Source organism: Bos indicus, chromosome 19, assembly GCF_029378745.1.
Source record: "Bos indicus isolate NIAB-ARS_2022 breed Sahiwal x Tharparkar chromosome 19, NIAB-ARS_B.indTharparkar_mat_pri_1.0, whole genome shotgun sequence".
Taxonomy (NCBI): domain Eukaryota; kingdom Metazoa; phylum Chordata; class Mammalia; order Artiodactyla; family Bovidae; genus Bos; species Bos indicus.
Window position 1 is genome coordinate 58,097,335 of NC_091778.1, and position 17,819 is coordinate 58,115,153.

The 17,819-nt window shown below is 48.3% G+C and overlaps 1 protein-coding gene across 2 annotated transcripts in view; it reads left to right on the forward strand.

Annotated features, from left to right (window-relative positions):
• The first annotated feature begins 482 nt into the window (after positions 1-482).
• The window catches only part of LOC109574468 (protein CD300H-like), a 63,890-nt gene continuing 46,553 nt past the window's right edge, over positions 483-17,819 (forward strand). The window contains exons 1-2 of one of the 2 annotated variants that reach the window (XM_070774131.1): positions 483-649; positions 3,189-3,518. In XM_070774131.1, the coding sequence (XP_070630232.1) occupies positions 595-649; positions 3,189-3,518 (385 nt within the window). In that variant the 5' untranslated portion in view covers positions 483-594. Of the gene's footprint in view, positions 650-3,188; positions 3,519-17,819 lie in introns of those variants that run through there. The other variant, XM_070774134.1, reaches the window with a different exon arrangement.

The window sequence follows — 17,819 nt, forward strand, 5'->3', positions numbered from 1 at the left end:
TTCTGATCCTGCCCCAGGGCGGCCTCTGCTCTGCAGAGACTCAGGACCTCAAAGGGAGCCAAGCCCAGGGAGGGGCAGGGGTCAGGCTCAGGGCAGGAAGGTGGTCTGAGATGCAGGTGGGGGTGCTGCCTGCAGAGAGGGAAGGGTGGGACTGTGTCTGCAGTGAGGCTGGACCTGAGCCCCGAGCTCCGCCTTCTCCCCAAGTGCAGACCCAGTTGAGTCCATTCCTGTGTCCAACCCCTGCTCTGGGGTCCTCTCTATTCACCCACCACCAGCTCTGCCCCCTTCCCCCAGCAGCGATGTCTCGGTTCCTCGTGGGCAACCCGCCCGGACCAGGACCACTTGTTCTCCCCAGAGGCACAGAGGTCTGGACACAGCTCTCATCACGTGCTGCAATTCATCCTCTCAATGAGTGACAGCCTTTTCTCCTAATATGTAAAATGCAGAAGTAGGTACTGACCATGGGAAGTGAACCAGAGACAAGTGCAAAGGAGATTCAGGAAACATCTCTCGAGGCTTGAGGGACATCTGGCGTGTCCACTTCTGACCTTGGTGCCGGTCCTTGGAGGGACCGAGAGCTCGTTAGCTCCGAGGATGGGAGGCAGGACCACGTGTCTGCTCCCGGCTCTGTTTCTTCTTGTCATCCCAGGTGAGTGGGGAGGAGCTTCCGACCCTGGAGTGACTGAGGCAGGAGATCCTGAGGGTCTGTCCTGGGGGAACGTGGCAGGGTCCATTCGTTCATCCAGACACTTATTTGTGAATCAAATATCATGTTTACTGTTAACACCTCACAGCTTCTATGTTAGGTGCTGAGAAACAAGAAACCAAACCAAACCCAAGTGTCCCCCCCGTAGGACAGTGTTTTTCAACCCTTGCCATTCTAGACACACAGATGAATGAGTGAAAACGGGGGTGATGAAGGAATCCACTCCTGAAGAGCTTTTTAAAGCTTTATTTCTGGCTGCACTGGGGCGTGGGGGTGCTTGAGGGCTTTCTCTGGGTGTGGCGCGTGGGCTTCTCATAGCAGTGGCTTCTCTGGTCCCAGAGCACAGACTCCAGCGGGTGCAGGCTCCGCAGCTGTGGTGCAGGCGCCGAGTTGCCCGCCCCACCCGTGGAATGGGGAGTCTTCCTGGGGTGGAACCTGTGCTCCTGCATAGGACCATGGGGAAGTCCTTAAAGTTTTTATTGTGATTTTTTTCCTCACTATTTTGTTGATTTGGGGCATCCCTGGTAGCTCAGATGGTAAAAAAAATTCACCTATAAGGCAGGATATCCTGGTTCAACCCCTGGGTCAGGAAGATCCTTGGAGAAAGGACTGGCAACCTACTCCAATATTCTTGCCTAGAGAATTCCATGACAGACCGTGGGGTGGCAAAGAGTCAGACTCGACTTAGCGATAACACTTCCATTTTATTTTCTGAGCATGTGGAAATGTTTAACTTCTGTTTTATTATTAATTTCTAGCTTAGTTGAATTATATCCAGAGAACATTCTCAATGACTTCAGTCCTTGGAAAATTTCAGTGACCTATTTTGTGGCAGTCTCTTTAATGGTCAATTTTTGTAAATGTTCTCTATGTGCTTTCAAAAAACGTGTTGTTTGAAGTTGTTAGATCGTGTTCCACATGCTTCTAGTTGCATCTCAAACTCATGCTGAACAATCACGCTGAATGTTTACTGACTGTAAAGAAGCGTCAGAGTTTCTGTGAGTGGGTTTGCATTTGCATGCATGCATGCTGCTGCTTCAGTCGTGTCCGAGTCTTTGTGACTCCATGGACCGTAGTCTGCCAGCCTCCTCTGTCCATTGGATTCTCCAGGCAAGAATACTGGAGTGGGTTGCCAAGCCCTCCTCCAGGGGATCTTTCTGACCTAGGGATGGAACTTGTCTCCTGCGGCTCCTGAATTGCAGGCAGATTCTTTACCCCTGAGCCACTGGGAAGCTCCGGGTTTGCGGTGACTTCAGTAAATTTAAATAATTATTAATGGAGGTCTGATTTAAGTGATTTCCAGTGCTCTGAGTGCCTTTACGCAAGTTTCAGTTCAGTTCAGTTGCTCATTTGTGTCCAATTTGTTGTGACCCCATGGACTGTAACACGTCAGGTCTCCCTTTCCGTCACCAACTCCTGGAGTTTACTCAAACCCGGGTCCATTGAGTCAGTGATGCCATCCAACCATCTCATCCTCTGTCATCCCATTCTCCTTCCACTTTCAATCTTTCCCAGCATCAGGGGCTTTTCCCATGAGTCAGCTCTTCACATCAGGTGGCCAAAGTATTGGAGTTTCAGCTTCAGCATCAGTCCTTCCAATGAATATACAGGACTGACTTCTTTTAGGATGGACTGGTTGGATCTCCTTGTCCAAGGGACTCTCAAGAGTCTTCTTCAACATCACAGTTCAAAAGTATCAATTGTTCAGCACTGAGCTTTCTTATATTCCAACTCTCACGTCCATACATGACTAGTGGGAAAACCATAGCTTTGAATAGACAGACCTAGACTGAAAATAATGAGCAAGTGAGTGCTGTCCTGTCCTTGCCTTTGTCCTACAAAAGCACTTCTCCCAGGAATTTGGGAGTGGAGTTTACAGTTCAGTGAACATAATGGGACGTGTCCTGTATGGAGTCCACAGCACAGGGAGCCCCAGTAGCAACCACTGCCTTGGTCAGCTTCGAGGAGGCCCCTGCAGCACATTCACTACACCATACCCAGTTTACTGCTTTACTACATCGTAGCCAGTGGGAACAGCCTCCCCGCAGACGTGTTAAGGGGGTGTTTCAGCTGGACCTCCTGAGGTCGTCAGTGCAGAGTCGTCTTCTGTGGAAATGGGTCCTCTGGTCTTTCCTCCCCATCAGAGCAGAATAACACAGGGATGGCTGCAAACGGACGTGGCTGGAATGGAAAGACTCACTGGCCGCAGACAGGGGAAGTGGGATGATCTCAGGAAGTTGCTCTTGCTCTGTGTCAGTGTTTGTGTTTCTTCGAGATCCGCAGTTGTGCTTTTACGGGATTTTCCTGGTGGCTTTGACTAGGATTTTGAAGGGCAAAAGGTCCATCTTGTGGAAGGTGTATCCCTTCCTTGACTGTTACTCCGCTCAGGAGGCCCTTGGGTCTGGTGAACTATTCACAATGCAGGAGGCTGTGGCCCTGCCCCAGGGTGGGAGGTGACAGGTACATGGATTTGTGTTTCCAGGCTCATCTGCCATCTCGGGTCCCAGAGCAGTGAGAGGTGTGGAGCGGGGCTCACTGACTGTGCGGTGTCGATACGACCCTGGGTATGAGCGCTACGTGAAGTGGTGGTGCCGGGGGGCTGCCTGGAACAACTGTCACTTCGTTATTAAAACCACTGGATCAGAGAAGGAGGTGAAGAAGGGCCGGGTGTCCATCAGGGACAACCAGAAAGACCGCTCGTTCACCGTGACCATGGAGGAGCTCAGGCTGGACGATTCAGACACTTACTGGTGTAGGATTGAGAGAACTGGACCTGACCTGGGGAACCCAGTAGAAGTGACCATTGACCCAGGTAAGAGTATGTGTGTGTGTGGACGTGTCTCTTCAGGGCCTGCTCTGTCCAGGGACCCAACTGTCCCTCAGAGGGAATGTCCCAGGGGTGGGGGAGTCCTGAGGGCTCACGGAGCCCCCACTGACCACCTGGGCTGGGAGGGGCCCGACTTCCCCTCGACACTCTCCTGGCTCCAGGGCCGCCTCCAGGCCGGGATCAGGCTTTCCCAACACCCTGTTTCCCTGCTCACAGTCAGTGCCCGAGTCTGCTCCCAAGGAGATAAAGGTGGTGGGACCAGTGTCAGCCTGTGGGCCAAGGGACCTTCCTCTGTGGGACCTGGAGACCCCGATTCCTGCCAGCGCTTTCCTGGGACCCCTGCTGCCCTGGGGGTGCTCCTGCTCTTTCTGGAATTCGGGGTTGGGACTTCAGAGCTGCCATGCCCACCGTGTGTTCCATATCCCATCTCAGGGGGAAGTCCCAGCCCAGTGGGGGATGCTGTGCTTAATTTCGGGGTCTGGACAGGGCTCCACAGTCAGAAGGCTGCATTTCTGGTGCATGAAACCCCATCATGAGCCATTTATACATCTGAGTTGAAGAACACTCTCTTCCTCAGTCCTTCTAGAAGGCAAGCACTCCTGGGCATGTTAGTGGAGGCACCTTGGTTTGACCAATTTTGTCTGTTGGTCTCTGCTTCTGCTGACCCTTGGACCGGGCGAGCCCCCTCACTGGGCACCTCTGGCAGAGAGGGGTGGACACACAGTCAATGGCTCCCTTACACATACACCCTGAACCTGGAGGCCCATTATACTTGCAAAGCAGAGCAGGTTCATCTCAGTCAATCCTGACAACACTCCTGAGAGTAACTATCCCCGTCACGGGAGCTTAATAACATCCTCCAAGTGCAGGCTCTTCCTGAACCTCGGGATTTTACTGAGGTCAGGGCTGGCCCTGACCTTTGAAGTCGCAGATTTTGGCTGTGTCAGCTGCCTGGCAGCCCCCATTCTACTCCTGTCCTCGTGGATAAGCAGATGGGGGAGGCACTGGCCGCGGCCCTGTCATGAGCAGCTGGAGCATTTGAATTCTGCTGCCCTCCAGCTGCCCTTGGCCTGAGGCGACCCTGGGCCCCTTTACCCTTCCTGGACCTGTGCCAGCCCCACTGCCTTTGAGGCTTTGAGTCTCCTGGAGGCCAGGGAGATATGAGCAGTCTGGGCTGTCGGCCCCTCCCTTGGCCCTCCTCCAGACACTCAGGATAGGGAGGCCCATGCTTCCCAAACCCAGATCCCCCAGACTCAGAGGCACTTTTTGGTCTGCAGGTGGGTGAACAGATAGAGTGCTGTGTAACCTGGTCTGTGTGTCTTGCAACTGCAGGGTCGATCTTCACCCGCCCCACCACCAATGCCAACATGTTCACGGCACCAGTTGCCCCGGAAAGACACCTGTAAGTAACAATTAGGGCTTTTGATCTTCATGAGATGGCTGATACATTCATTTATCCAACAAATAAGCGCTGGGTGGGTACCCACTCCTGCCCATCCCTTTTTTCAAAAAAATTTTTTATTTATTTTATTTTTTGGGGGGATGTGCTCGGTCTTCATGGCTGTGCATGGGCTTTCTAATGATTCCTGCATTGGCCGTGGATTCTTTATCACTGGACCACCAGGGAAGCCTGCCCATCCCTGTTTTAGAAATATGAGGGGATATGAGGACTATCCAAATATCCAGCTGTCTGCCTTCCAGGTACTTACATTACATAAGTAACGTTCCAAACAGAGTTAAGTGATTAATTGATAAATGACTTCATTTGACAAATTTCTGTGAAGAGTGAAGAATAAGGGATGATTCTTGTATTAGCTTGGCTGCCATGGCAAAGTAACACAGGCCAGGCGGCTTAGACAACATTCATTTTTCACAGCTCTGGAGGCCAGAGTCTGCGGTCAAGGTGTCAGCGTATCTCCTTTCTCCCAAGGGCTCCCTCCTTAGCTGTGTAGACGGCCGTCTTCCTCGCTGTGCATCTCGTGGTTTCCCCTTTGTGTGTGTCTATGTTCTAAGCTCTTCTCCTTCTGATGAGGACACTAATCCTTTCCTGCCCAGGAGAGCAGCAAGGGTCAGAACAGGGAGACATGAAGAAGGAGAGTCTGGGGGGAGAAGGCTGTTGTCACCCTGGGGTCCCAGGCTGGCCCTCGTGTAGGGTATTGGAACCTGGGACCCGGGAGAGCTGGGAGGAGGGGGCCTGGCGGGCATCTCACTTCCTGTCCCCGTGTTCTCCACAGGCCCCTGCTGGGCAGCGTCCACTTCCTGATCCTGGTCTTCCTGAAGGTGCCCCTGTTCCTGGGCATGCTCGGTGCTGTCCTCTGGGTCAACAGGCCTCTGAGGAGCTCTGGGGGGAAGCCCCAGGAACACCAGCAGCCCCCATGCTCTTCAACATTCCCCGAGCAAAAGACCCTCGAACAGAAGAAAAAGGCATTTTTCTCAGGCAATGACAGTGGTCAGTGGCGACTGTGGTTCTCAAGGCAGCATGGCCCCCCGCTTCAAGAATCAGTCCCCTAGTCCCTGGAAACCTGCTGCTCTGATGCTCCAGTCTGGCTCTAGTTTCGCCCTTCCCTGCACAGCCTCTGGCCTTCTTCATCCTGAGGCCTCCAACACAGGAGAAACTACAGGAAGGAATGGAAGAGCGGATGCCTTCTTCTGGGCCCAGTTCCTTGGAGGACATATATGATCTCAAGTCTGTGTCACACACAACGTAATGCACTTATTCTTGCATTGTGTGCGGGGCAGGGGTCAGCCAATCGTGGGCTTGAGATTCTGTGTGTGTGTGCTCGATCGTGTCCGACTCTTTGTGACCCCATGGACTGTAGCCCGAAAGGCTCCTCTCTCCATGGGATTTCCCAGACACGAATACTGGAGTGGGTTGCCATTTCCTCCTGCAGGGAATCTTCCCGACCCAGGTGTTGATCCCGTGTCTCCTGCATCTTCCGAATTTGCAGCTGGACGACTGAGCCACCTGGGAAATTCTAGACCCCATGAAAGTAGAAAAATGTGCAAAACGATGATAATATGCCAACTGCATGTGAAGATATGAAAGTATAAGTGGACAGAGGGACTTTGCTGGTGGTCCAGTGGGTAAGAATCTGGCTTGCAATGCAGGGGCTGTGGGTTCAATCCCTGGTTGGGGAACCACGACTGTGCAGTGCAACCAAAGATTCTGCATGACTCTTGAAGATCCCGGGGGCGGGGGAGGGGGGGGAGGTGATGCAGCCAAATAAATAAAGAAAATATTTTCTTAAAAAGTGGTCAGAAGACTCTGGCATCCCTGCCCTGATGTATTTTGTGTGTTTGAAATGAGATTCTAGTACCAGCACCATCCCTCACCTCCTAGGCACACCTGAAGATGAGAACGACCTCACAGCCTCTCCTTGTCACCATAAGTTCCCGCCCCGTTAATATCTCCATTTTCTTCCCTGTCTTGAATGTATTCAGTCTGGCTGTGACTCTCACTTGGGGTCTGCAAGGAGATCCTCCATGCATTTTGGGGACTGTGGAGTAATCCATCAGTCAGACCCTGGAGTTAGCACAGATCTGCAGCTATGAGCTAGGGTGGGCTGTGGAGGGTGGGGCTTGGAGAAGACTCTTCATTCTCAGGAAGATTCCCTAGACTAAGAGTCCTGGGATATGAATTAAGCTCTTCCTGTTGGTTCATTGGGAAGGAAGTGGGCAGGGCCTCAGGGAGCTAGTTTAGAAAAGGTCAACTGTTTTCTTCTAAAGCTAGAGGCCAAACCTTGAGACATTCTCTTACCCTCTGAGAGGTGAGGGGCATGTAGGAGAGAGATCAATGTTTCAGCCTCCTGTCCTGCCATCCAGCTGATGATTTTTGCCTCCATGTACCTAAAGCTCAGGTGGGAAATTGACTGTATTCAAAGGCAAAATGAGGTTGGGGAGGCCCACCTCAGACTTCCCAAAGACTCTGCTGACACAAGGAAACATCAGAGGGACCATGTGTGGGGGCCCCAGCCTGAGTACCCCAGAGGATAGAGTTATCAGGTTTAACAAATAAAATTGTAGCATATGTGGGGCTCCCCTGGCTTCCCTCGTGGTTAAGACTGCACTTTTCAGTGTAGGGGGTGTGGGTTGGATCCCTGATTGGGGAGCTAAGATCACACATGCCTTGTGGCCCACAAAGCAAGAAATATAAAAAACAGATGCAATAATTTAAACTGATAAAACTTTAAAGTGGTATACATTTAAAAAAAAAGTCTTGGAAAAAGCTCCACAGGACACTCAATTATAATTGAAGTTTGACTAAACAGCAAATACTTTGAAAATATAAGTACATCCCATGAAATATTGGGAAAATCCTTACAATAAAAATTGGAGGTTCCATTGCAGTAGGACTGTCAGGCTTGCCCAGCTCCAAGGAAGGCAGAGTGGGTGCCATCAGTGATCAAAATGGGGACAGTTCTTTTTCAAATTCTCCTACCTGAGCTGAGCATGTCCTGCTCTGAGAGGCTAAGACAGTCATCTTCTGATGTCACACACTCACTCCTTCCCTCACTCACACTCGCACACGCGGTCTCAGGGAAGCGTTCGGGAATTCATTTTTATAGCCTGAATAAGAATGGAGGGGATCCTGAAACCTCAATCCCAGCAACATGATACAGGGAGGAAGACTCCTTATCTGGGTCAGTGGTCACTTTAGCTTAGACCCCAGGGTCCGCTTTGGTTCTCTCAGCCCCACATCAGTAAGTGTCTGCATTGTTTGCCCTGAGCTCCTGCAGCTGTGTTGAGAAGCTGGAGCTAGGGTGTCGAAAGAAAACCATGCAGATCATAGAAGGAAATGGTGCCCTTTGCAGCAACGTGGCTGGACCTCTAGAGATGATGATACTAAGTGAAGTAAGTCAGAGAAAGACAAATATCATATGACATCACTCATATGTGGAATCTAAAGATGATACAAATGAACATATAAAAAACAGAAACCGACGAAGAGACTAAAAAAACAAACTTATAGCTACTAGAGGGGAAAGAAAGGGGAGGGATAAATTAAGAGTTTGTGATGAACATACGCACTACTATATATAAATAGATAACCAGCAAGGACCTACTTATAACACAGGGAACTCAACTCATGCTTTGTATTACTAATAATCTATAAGGGAAAAGATTCTGAGAAAAGATACGTATTATGTACAACTGAATCACTTTGCCATACACCTGAAATTAACACGTCATTGTAAATCAACTACACTTCAATAAAAAATTCATTTAAAAAGAGTTTGAAATCCCCAAAATAAAATAAAAAAAAGAATATGCAGATGATAACCATTGAATGCAGAGGTACAAGCAACTCACCCAGGGTCGGCAGGTAGCTGACTGTCAGCACCCAAATATCCCACTTTGGAAGTGAAACCCAGGAGGTCCTTTTGGTTGAAGTGTTTAGTCCCTAAATAGTGTCCAACTCTTTGCGACACCATGAACTGTGGCCCACCAGGCTCCTCTGTCCTTGGGCTTTCCCAGGCAAGAACACTGGAGTAGGTTGCCATTTCCTTCTTCAGCTGATCTTCCCAATCCATGGATTGAACTTGCATCTCCTGCATTGCAGGCGGATTCTTAACCGCTGAGCCACCAGGGAAGCCTTTGATTGAAGGCAAAGGGTCACTGCACCTGCACGAGGGAAGTAGAGTCAAAAGATTTATTACTGACAGATCTCAGAAGAAGGGTTGGGGAGGTGAGGTGGGGTGGCAATGAGCCAAGGAAGGGGTGCTTCTCAGTCCCAGGTCATGAGAGAGGAGAAGACAGAGAGCACGGTAGCAAGCACCTGTTACTTAGTAGGTGGTTAGAGCAGAGGTCGCTAATTTTTAGCAGGCTTATCTCGAAGTGGTTATTTTTCAAAATGTGTTTGGTGCTCTGGGTCTTAGTTGCAGCATGCGGGATATTTAGTTGCACCATGTGGGATCTAGTTCCCTGACCAGGGATCAAACCTGGGCCCCCTGCCTTGGGAGTGCAGAGTCTTCCCTGGACCACCAGGGAAGTCCCTAAGTGGTTATTTTTAAAGGTGCCCTGGGAGCAGTAAAGCAGGAACTTCTGGTGGGAATCTTAAACTCAGATCTTTATCTGAATATCCAAGCTCTGTAGGTTATAGGAAGATAATCTATAACATGCCTAGGTAGCAAGTCAGAAAAACAAGTGTTTTTCTCAAAAGACGTGGTCATGGTGATCACGTGTTTGTTCTGATTGCAGCACACATGGCTCGCCGTCTCCTTCTGCTTGCATGACATGGTTTGAATCAGGATGATACAATTCTGCTGATCAACGTCTCAACACCACCTCTTCACATGTTTCTTCCCACCCTGGGCTGTAATGACAGTCAGTGGTAACTTGCTCAGGAAAAAGTAGGAGGAAGAAAATACTGGGAAAAAAAAGAGCAAAAGTTAATGAAGTAGAAAATAAGATAAAAATAGAGAAGATCCTCAAAGTCAATGATTGCTTTTTAAAAAGCTCGTGAAAGATATTTACAATAGAAAGATTGGGGGTCTGAATAATCAATTGTGAGATGGGAGACATCACTATATATCCTGCACATATTAAAAAGTTAACCTAGACGGCATATTAAAAGCAGAGACATTACTTTGCCAACAAAAGTCTGTCTAGTCAAAGCAATGGTTCTCCCAGTAGTCATGTATGGATGCGAGAGTTGGACCATAAAGAAAGCTGAGCGCTGAAGCCAAAGAATTGATGTTTTTGAACTGGCATAAGTGGTCGTGCTCCAACCAGTCCACCCTAAAGGAAACCAGTCCTAAATGTTTACTGGAAGGACTGATGCTGAAGCCGAAGCCCCAGTACTCTGGTCACCTGATGTGAACAACTGACTCACTGGAAAAGACCCTGATGCTGGGAAAGATTGAAGGCAGGAGGAGAAGGGGACGACAGAGGATGAGATGGTTGGATGGCATCACCAACTTGATGGACACAAGTTTGAGTAAATTCCTGGAGTTGGTGATGGACAGGGAGGCCTGGAGTGCAGCAGCCCACGTGGCTGCAGAGTCGGACACGACTGAGCAACTGGACTGAATACAAGGATAAGATGATATGCGGCTACAATAATAAAATGACACTAACAAAGTTATGCCAGTAAATTGGAAACTTTTGATGAAATAACAAATTCTTTGAAAAATAATATACAAAAGTTAGCACAAAAAGAATTAGAAAAGCTGAAATAATCTTACAACTATTTAAATGAATCAACTCCATTATTAAAAATATCCCCCAAGGAAAATGCTAGATTATTTATTGAAGTTCAATGTCAATATTTACTAAGCATTTAAGGAAGAAATAATGCCTATCTTATATATTGAAAAAAATTCTGGAACAGAGGAAAGATGTAATTCCTAATCCACTCCATAAGACTGGCATAGGTTTGATGCCAACCTGACAAGGCAGCGAAAGGAAGAAATATGATAGGCAGTTATCACTCATGAGTGTAAATGCAAGAGTCTGAAACAAAACATTGGCAAACTGAATCCAGAAATAGAAAAAACATGCCTCATGACCAATTTGGGTTTATGCCAAGCAAGCAAAACTGTTTGAACATTAGAAAATCAGTAAGTGTGATATACCGTATTCGTGAAGTAAAGAGAATATCATATGATTGTCAGATAAATGAATTTGGTGGATTTCAATGCCCTTTGAGTGTGGAGGCCTTTTCAGACCAAATAATAAAAACAGCACTCTTACTATGCTGGGTCTTTCCCCCGAGATGGGATATGGAACAGGGGTTGGGCATGGCAGCTCTGAAGTCTGACTTAAACTCTAGAAAGAGTAGGAACACCTCCAGGGTAGGAGGGGTCCCAGGAAAGCACTGGCAGGAATCAGGGTCTCCAGGTCCCACAGAGAAGGGTCCCTTGGCCTGCGGGCTGACACTGGTCCCACCACCTTCATCTCCTTGGGAGCAGACTCGGGCACTGACTGTGCACAGGGAAACAGGGTGCTGGGAAAGCATGATCCCAGCCGGAGGTGGCCCTGGAGCCAGGAGAGCATCGAGGGAAGTCCAGCCCCTCCCAGCCCAGGTGGTCAGCAGAGGCTCCGTGAGCCCTCAGGACTCCGCCAGCCCTGGGACATTCCCTCTGAGGGACAGTTGGGTCCCTGGACAGAGGAGGCCCTGAAGAGACACGTCCACACACACACATACTCTTACCTGGGTCAATGGTCACGTCAACGTGGTCCCCCAGGTCAGGTCCGGGTCTCTCAATCCCACACCAGTAAGTGTCTGAATCGTCCAGCCTGGGCTTCTCCATGGGTGGGTCTTCCCTGATAGCTCAGTTGGTAAAGAATTTGCCTTCAATGCAGGAGACCCCTGTTCGATTCCTAGGTTGGGAGGATCCCCTGGAGAATGGTAAGGCTACCCTCCCCAGTATTCTTGGGCTTCCCTTGTGGCTCAGCTGGTAAATAATCCACCTGCAGTGCAGGAGACCTGGGTTTGAACCCTGGGTTGGGAAGATCCCCTGGAGAAGGGGAAGACTACCCACTCCAGTATTGTAGCCTGGAGAATTCCATGGATTATATAGTACATGGGGTCGCAAAGAGTCAGACACGAATGAGCAATTTTCACCTTCATTTCACTTTTCTCCATGGTTGTGGTGATTGAGTGGTCTTCCCAGTTGTCCTTGATGGACACGCGGTCCTTTTGTACTTCCTTTCCTGATCAGGGTTTTAACAACGAACTGGCAGCTGTCCCAGTCAGCCCCTTGGGACCACCACTTCACGTAGGTCTCCCACCCAGGGTTGTATCGACACCGCACAGTCGGTGAGCCCTGCTCCAGGCTGCTCATTTCTTTGGGCCTGGAGATGGCAGATGAGCCTGGAAAACCCAAATCCGTGTACCTATCACCTCCCGCCCTGAGGGCAGGGCCACAGCCTCCTGCACTGTGAAGAGTTCAACCAGACCCAAGGGCCTCCTTGAATAACAGTCAAGGAAGGAAAACACCTTCCATAAGACAGACCTTTTGTCCTTCAAAATTCTACTGGGTCAAAGCCAATAGAAAAGGAAAATTCCATAAAAGCACAACTACAGATCAGAGAAGTAAAAACATTGACCCAGAGCAATAGTAGCTTCCTGTCGTTCACCCCATCTTCCGCTGTCTGTAGCCAGTAAGTCTTTCCATTTCCAGTCATGTCTATTTGCAGTCATCTCCAAGCCAGGCAATACATGAACCGTGACCTTCCAGATGTTCAAGCTGGTTTTAGAAAAGGCAGAAGAACCAGAGATCAAATTGCCAACATCTGCTGGATTATCTAAAAAGCAAGAGAGTTCCAGAAAAACATCTATTTCTGCTTTATTGACTATGCCAAAGCCTTTGACTGTGTGGATCACAATAAACTGTGGAAAATTCTGAAAGAGATGGGAATACCAGACCACCTGACCTGCTTCTTGAGAAATCTGTATGCAGGACAGGAAGCCACAGACCTGGACATGGAACAACAGACTGGTTCCAAATAGGAAAAGGAGTATGTCAAGGCTCTATATTGTCACCCTGCTTATTTAACTTATATGTAGAGTACATCATGAGAAACGCTGGGCTGGAAGAAACACAAGCTGGAATCAAGATTTCCAGGAGAAATATCAACATCAATAACCTCAGATATGCAGATGACACCACCCTTTTGCCAGAAAGCAAAAAAGAACTAAAGAGCCTCTTGATGAAAGTGAAAGAGGAGAGTGAAAAAGTTGGCTTAAAGCTCAACATTCAGAAAACTAAGATCATGGCATCTGGTCCCATCACTTCATGGGAAATAGATGGGGAAACAGTGAAAACAGTGTCAGACTTTATCTTGGGGGGCTCAAAATCACTGCAGGTGGTGACTGCAGCCATGAAATTAAAAGGCGCTTACTCCTTGGAAGGAAAGTTATGACCAACCTAGATAGCATATTGAAAAGCAGAGACATTACTTTGCCAACAAAGGTCCGTCTAGTCAAGGCTACGGTTTTTCCAGTAGTCATGTATGGATGTGAGAGTTGGACTGTGAAGAAAGCTGAGAGCAGAATGGATGCTTTTGAGCTGTGGTGTTGGAGAAGACTCTTGAGAGTCCCTTGGACTGCAAGGAGATCCAACCAGTCCATTCTGAAGGAGATCAGTCCTGGGTATTCTTTGGAAGGACTGATGCTGAAGCTGAAACTCCAATACTTTGGTCACCTCATGTGAAGAGTTGACTCATTGGAAAAAACTCTGATGCTGGGAGGGATTGGGGGCAGGAGGAGAAAGGAAGACAGTGGATGAGATTGCTGGATGGCATCACTGACTCGATGGTCGTGAGTTTGAGTGAACTCTGGGAGTTGGTGAGGGACAGGGAGGCCTGGCGTGCTGCGATTCATGGGGTTGCAAAGAGTCGGACGTGACTGAGCAACTGAACTGACTGTGTTATACTGGTCTGATGGGGAGGAACGAGCAGAGGACCTATTTGCACAGAAGATGACTTTGTACTGACGACCTCAGAAGGCCCAGGGGAAACCACCCCATCACCCAGCTCTGGAGAAACTGTTCCTCATGATTCTGTTTCTACTGGATCTACAGTAAAGCAGCCTGGTAGAAGAACCTTTGAAATTGACCAAAGCAGTGATGCCAATCGGTCTCCCCATGTTCTGGAATTCTTATTACCCAGATCCCATTTCTTCCCATTGAATTTCTTTAGATGATCTGTCAAAAAGCAAACACGTGAGTTCTTATGGATGCTCCATTCTTTTCCATTGATCAATTTGTCTGTGCTTATGCCAGTCCATACTATCTTGAATACTATACCTTTGCAGTAAGGCAGGTATTATAGAATTAAACAGTATTTTCTTATATATTCTTCTTGTTCTTTCTTTCACTTTCTCACTTCTGGAAGGTTCAGGGTACAGTGAAATGCTTCTTTATTATAAGAAAAACACTCCTGCATAAAGAAAAGTGGCATCAGTGTCAGAGCCTAGGAGGGAGGGAGATCATGGCCATCTGGAAAGCCGTAACTAGAAAGTCCATGGGCTGTAGTGAAAGATCTCGCATGACTCAGTGAAGATCCTTTGTGCTACAGCTAAGACCTGATGCAGCCAGATGAATAAATACATATTAAAAAAGAAAGCTCCTTAGATTCACACATTCATGCACACATCCATACACGCATGCCTCCCTCTATCTATTTGTCCACCCATATTTCTGTCTTCTCGTCTATCTGGCAGCCTTGAGAAACGGTACCCTAGAAAGCAGATCTTTATTTTATTCATTTTCATTTTTCCCCCCAACACCTAACTTCGAACATGTCAGAGAACATAAACTTATTAACCTTTCTTTTAAGTGCATGGATGAATGAATAGGCCCTGTAAGGTAAAGGAACTAGAGAAGGTGAGGTTTGAAAAAAGAATGAGACTGGCACTTTACAGGAACAGATCTTCTTTAATGAGGTGAGAAGGCGCAGCAGTCATATTAGTAGGCTGCTGCACCCATGGATGGAGGAGCCTGGTGGGCTACAGTCCATGGGGTCTCCAAGAGTTGGACATGACTGAGTGACTTCACTTTCACTTTTCACTTTCAGGCACCGGAGAAGGAAATGGCAACCCGCTCCAGTGTTCTTGCCTGGAGAATCCCAGGGATGGAGGAGCCTGGTGGGCTGCCATCTATGGGGTCGCACAGAGTTGGACACGACTGAAGTGACTTAGCAGCAGCAGCAGCAGCAGCGCTAAATCAAGAAGAGAGTAGGTATATATAGAAAACATATATATGCGAAGATACATTGTTTCTTGAGTAATCCCTCAAGATTACTTTTGATTAGTTAGCTTTCAACAACTGGGGCAAGGAATTCCTGAGACCCGCCGGAGACTGGGATCGACTGGGAGCTGAACGTGATCAGTCTTTAGCGTCCGTTCCTTTCTTCGGGGGAGAAGGTTCTTTATTCTATAAGGTGTGGTGGGGAGAACCTGGGGGGAGTTTTAACTCTAGGTTACTTTGCGCTGTGCAGCTTCCCTTCATTCCAGACCCTAAGGAATACATACAAAGAGAAAGAGAGGTGGGCGTTGCCAATGTTCAGGGCTTCTTCTTGCTGGTAAATGAGGGTCGGGGTTTGTGGTCTGGGAGGAAGGAAGTCTAAGGCCCGTAGTGTTGATTTTCTATTCTAGCTGCCAGGGTCTCGAGCAGAAGAACAGTTTTGACTTGATGTTGAGAAATGGCTCGGATTCGGTCCTGGAGGAATCCCTGGAAAAGATTAAACCAACAATGTCCAAATGTGAATAGGGTGATAATGAATATGAAGGATTTGAGGGCAAAACCCAAGGCATCCAGTTCCAATCCGTCAACCGTGACTGCCAGGAGTTGCTTAATCTCTGGCGGATTTGAGAGGCTCGATCTGGAAGGCATTTTTCAGCTTCCTGAACAATACCCGACTAGTTGGCATAGAAGCAGCAGGATTCGTCCAGAAAGAGACACAAACCTCCCTTTTCTGCAGTTAGTAGATCTAATCCTCTTCTATTTTGTAACACCTCTGCTGCCAATGAATCGAGTCAATTTTGGATAGTTACTAGACCTTGGGCTATTTCCTGGAGGCTGTCTGATGGGTAGTTTTGGATGGAGGTGGTTAGGCCGGTGGTTTCTGTTCTAATTCCAGCCGCTATTCCTAGTCCCACTAAGAGGGGGATGAGACGAATGGCTCGTTTCATTTGTTTGTGAATGAGAGGAATAGTTAGGGGTTGATCACTGGGGGCTCTAAAAATGTTTGGACTGGAGTATACCAGGGTGCAGGTTCTGGTCCAATTAGTAGGTAAACAGAGGTATGTAGACTTCCCACACAAGAAAAACAGGCCAGGTGTCACCATACAACAGCTAAAGTTGATGGCAAAGAGGAGTCTTGGTGGGGGGGGGTGGGCAGGGTTGATCGCTCATTCAAGAACGGTCAGGGACTCCACTAAGGTGGCCCCAGTGAGGGGAGAAGCGGATGAGTGTGCTGAGGGAAGCCGTGCTGTGAAGGCAAAGTGTCCTGCAGGACCAGGAACATTATATATAGCCTCTCCAGTGGCAAAGAGCAAAGTGGAGGGATGGCTACACATGGGTTTAGGGATTATGCCCACGGCTTGGTCATATGAACTGTTTTTAGATATGCAAAAAGGAGCTGGTTGTAACAGTGTAATAATGGGGCTTCCCTGGTGGCTCAGAAGAAGGAAAACTTCTGCCTGCAATGCAGGAGACCTGGGTTCGATCCCTGGATTGGGAAGATCCCCAGAAGAAGGAAATGGCAACCCACTCCAGTGCTCTTGCCTGGAGAATCCCATGGACGGAGGAGCCTGGTGGGCTGCACAGTCCATGGGGTCGCAAGGAGTGGGATATGACTGAGCGATTTCACTTCACTTCACTTCACTTCACTTCACTTATTCTGTAATAGTGTTACTCTCTGGGCGACAGGGCCTCCTATTGGAGGTTTTCCATTGTCGGAGGGAAGGTCAGTGAGTAAAGATTCTAAGAGTTTGTCCGAATTCCAGATTTGATCACTAGTGTGAAGATTTAAGATATGAGACGAATAAAGGCTCTCCATGGTATGCGTGGTGTAGGGATATGTTACCAGTGGTCCAGTCTAGGATGGATGTGGGGAGGGCTGAATCTCCCGGAGGACTGGATAGACATATCCAGCAGTCTTTAGCCAACTGTGGTTTAGAAGCATTGGGGAGAGTATGGGTTAAATTAAGGGTCCGGAGTAGATAGTTGAGTTTAGGGTTTTGAAAGAGTTCTTGGGTCAGAGGAAAGAAAGAAGATAAGAAGAAGATGTTAACCAACATTTGGGGAAGTGAATATAAGATAAACTACTATGGAGAAGAATTGGATTTCAAAAGGGTAAAAGTTATAAAAGGTTCCCTGCAGCCACAGGGTGGAGATGTAATCTTCAACGTGTTCGAACGTGGATCCTTGAGGACTCGAGACCCAGATATCTGCTAGGAGTTGTTCCGGAAATAATTGTAGCCATGAAACCGATAGGCTCATTCATCGTCAGTTGGGGCCTGTTTAAGCCATGAGAACTCTAGAGTTGTAGGGCCTGGGTGAGAAACTTGATAAGTATTAGTCTGGTAAGCATTCTCATCATTGGGCTGCATAACCTTTCTCAGTTGAGTAACGTGCACCCAAGGGGTGATTTCTTTTAATTTTGCAGCAGTAGGGGTCAGCAGTATTACTGTGTAGGGTCCTTGCCATTTGGGAGTTAGATCTGAGTGGGACTGAACTGTCATATAGACTTTGTCTCCTACTTGGAGGGATGGGTACGGGAGATAGGGATGTGGTCGAGGGAGTAGGTTATCCATATGTCTTCAAAGGGCATCTCGCA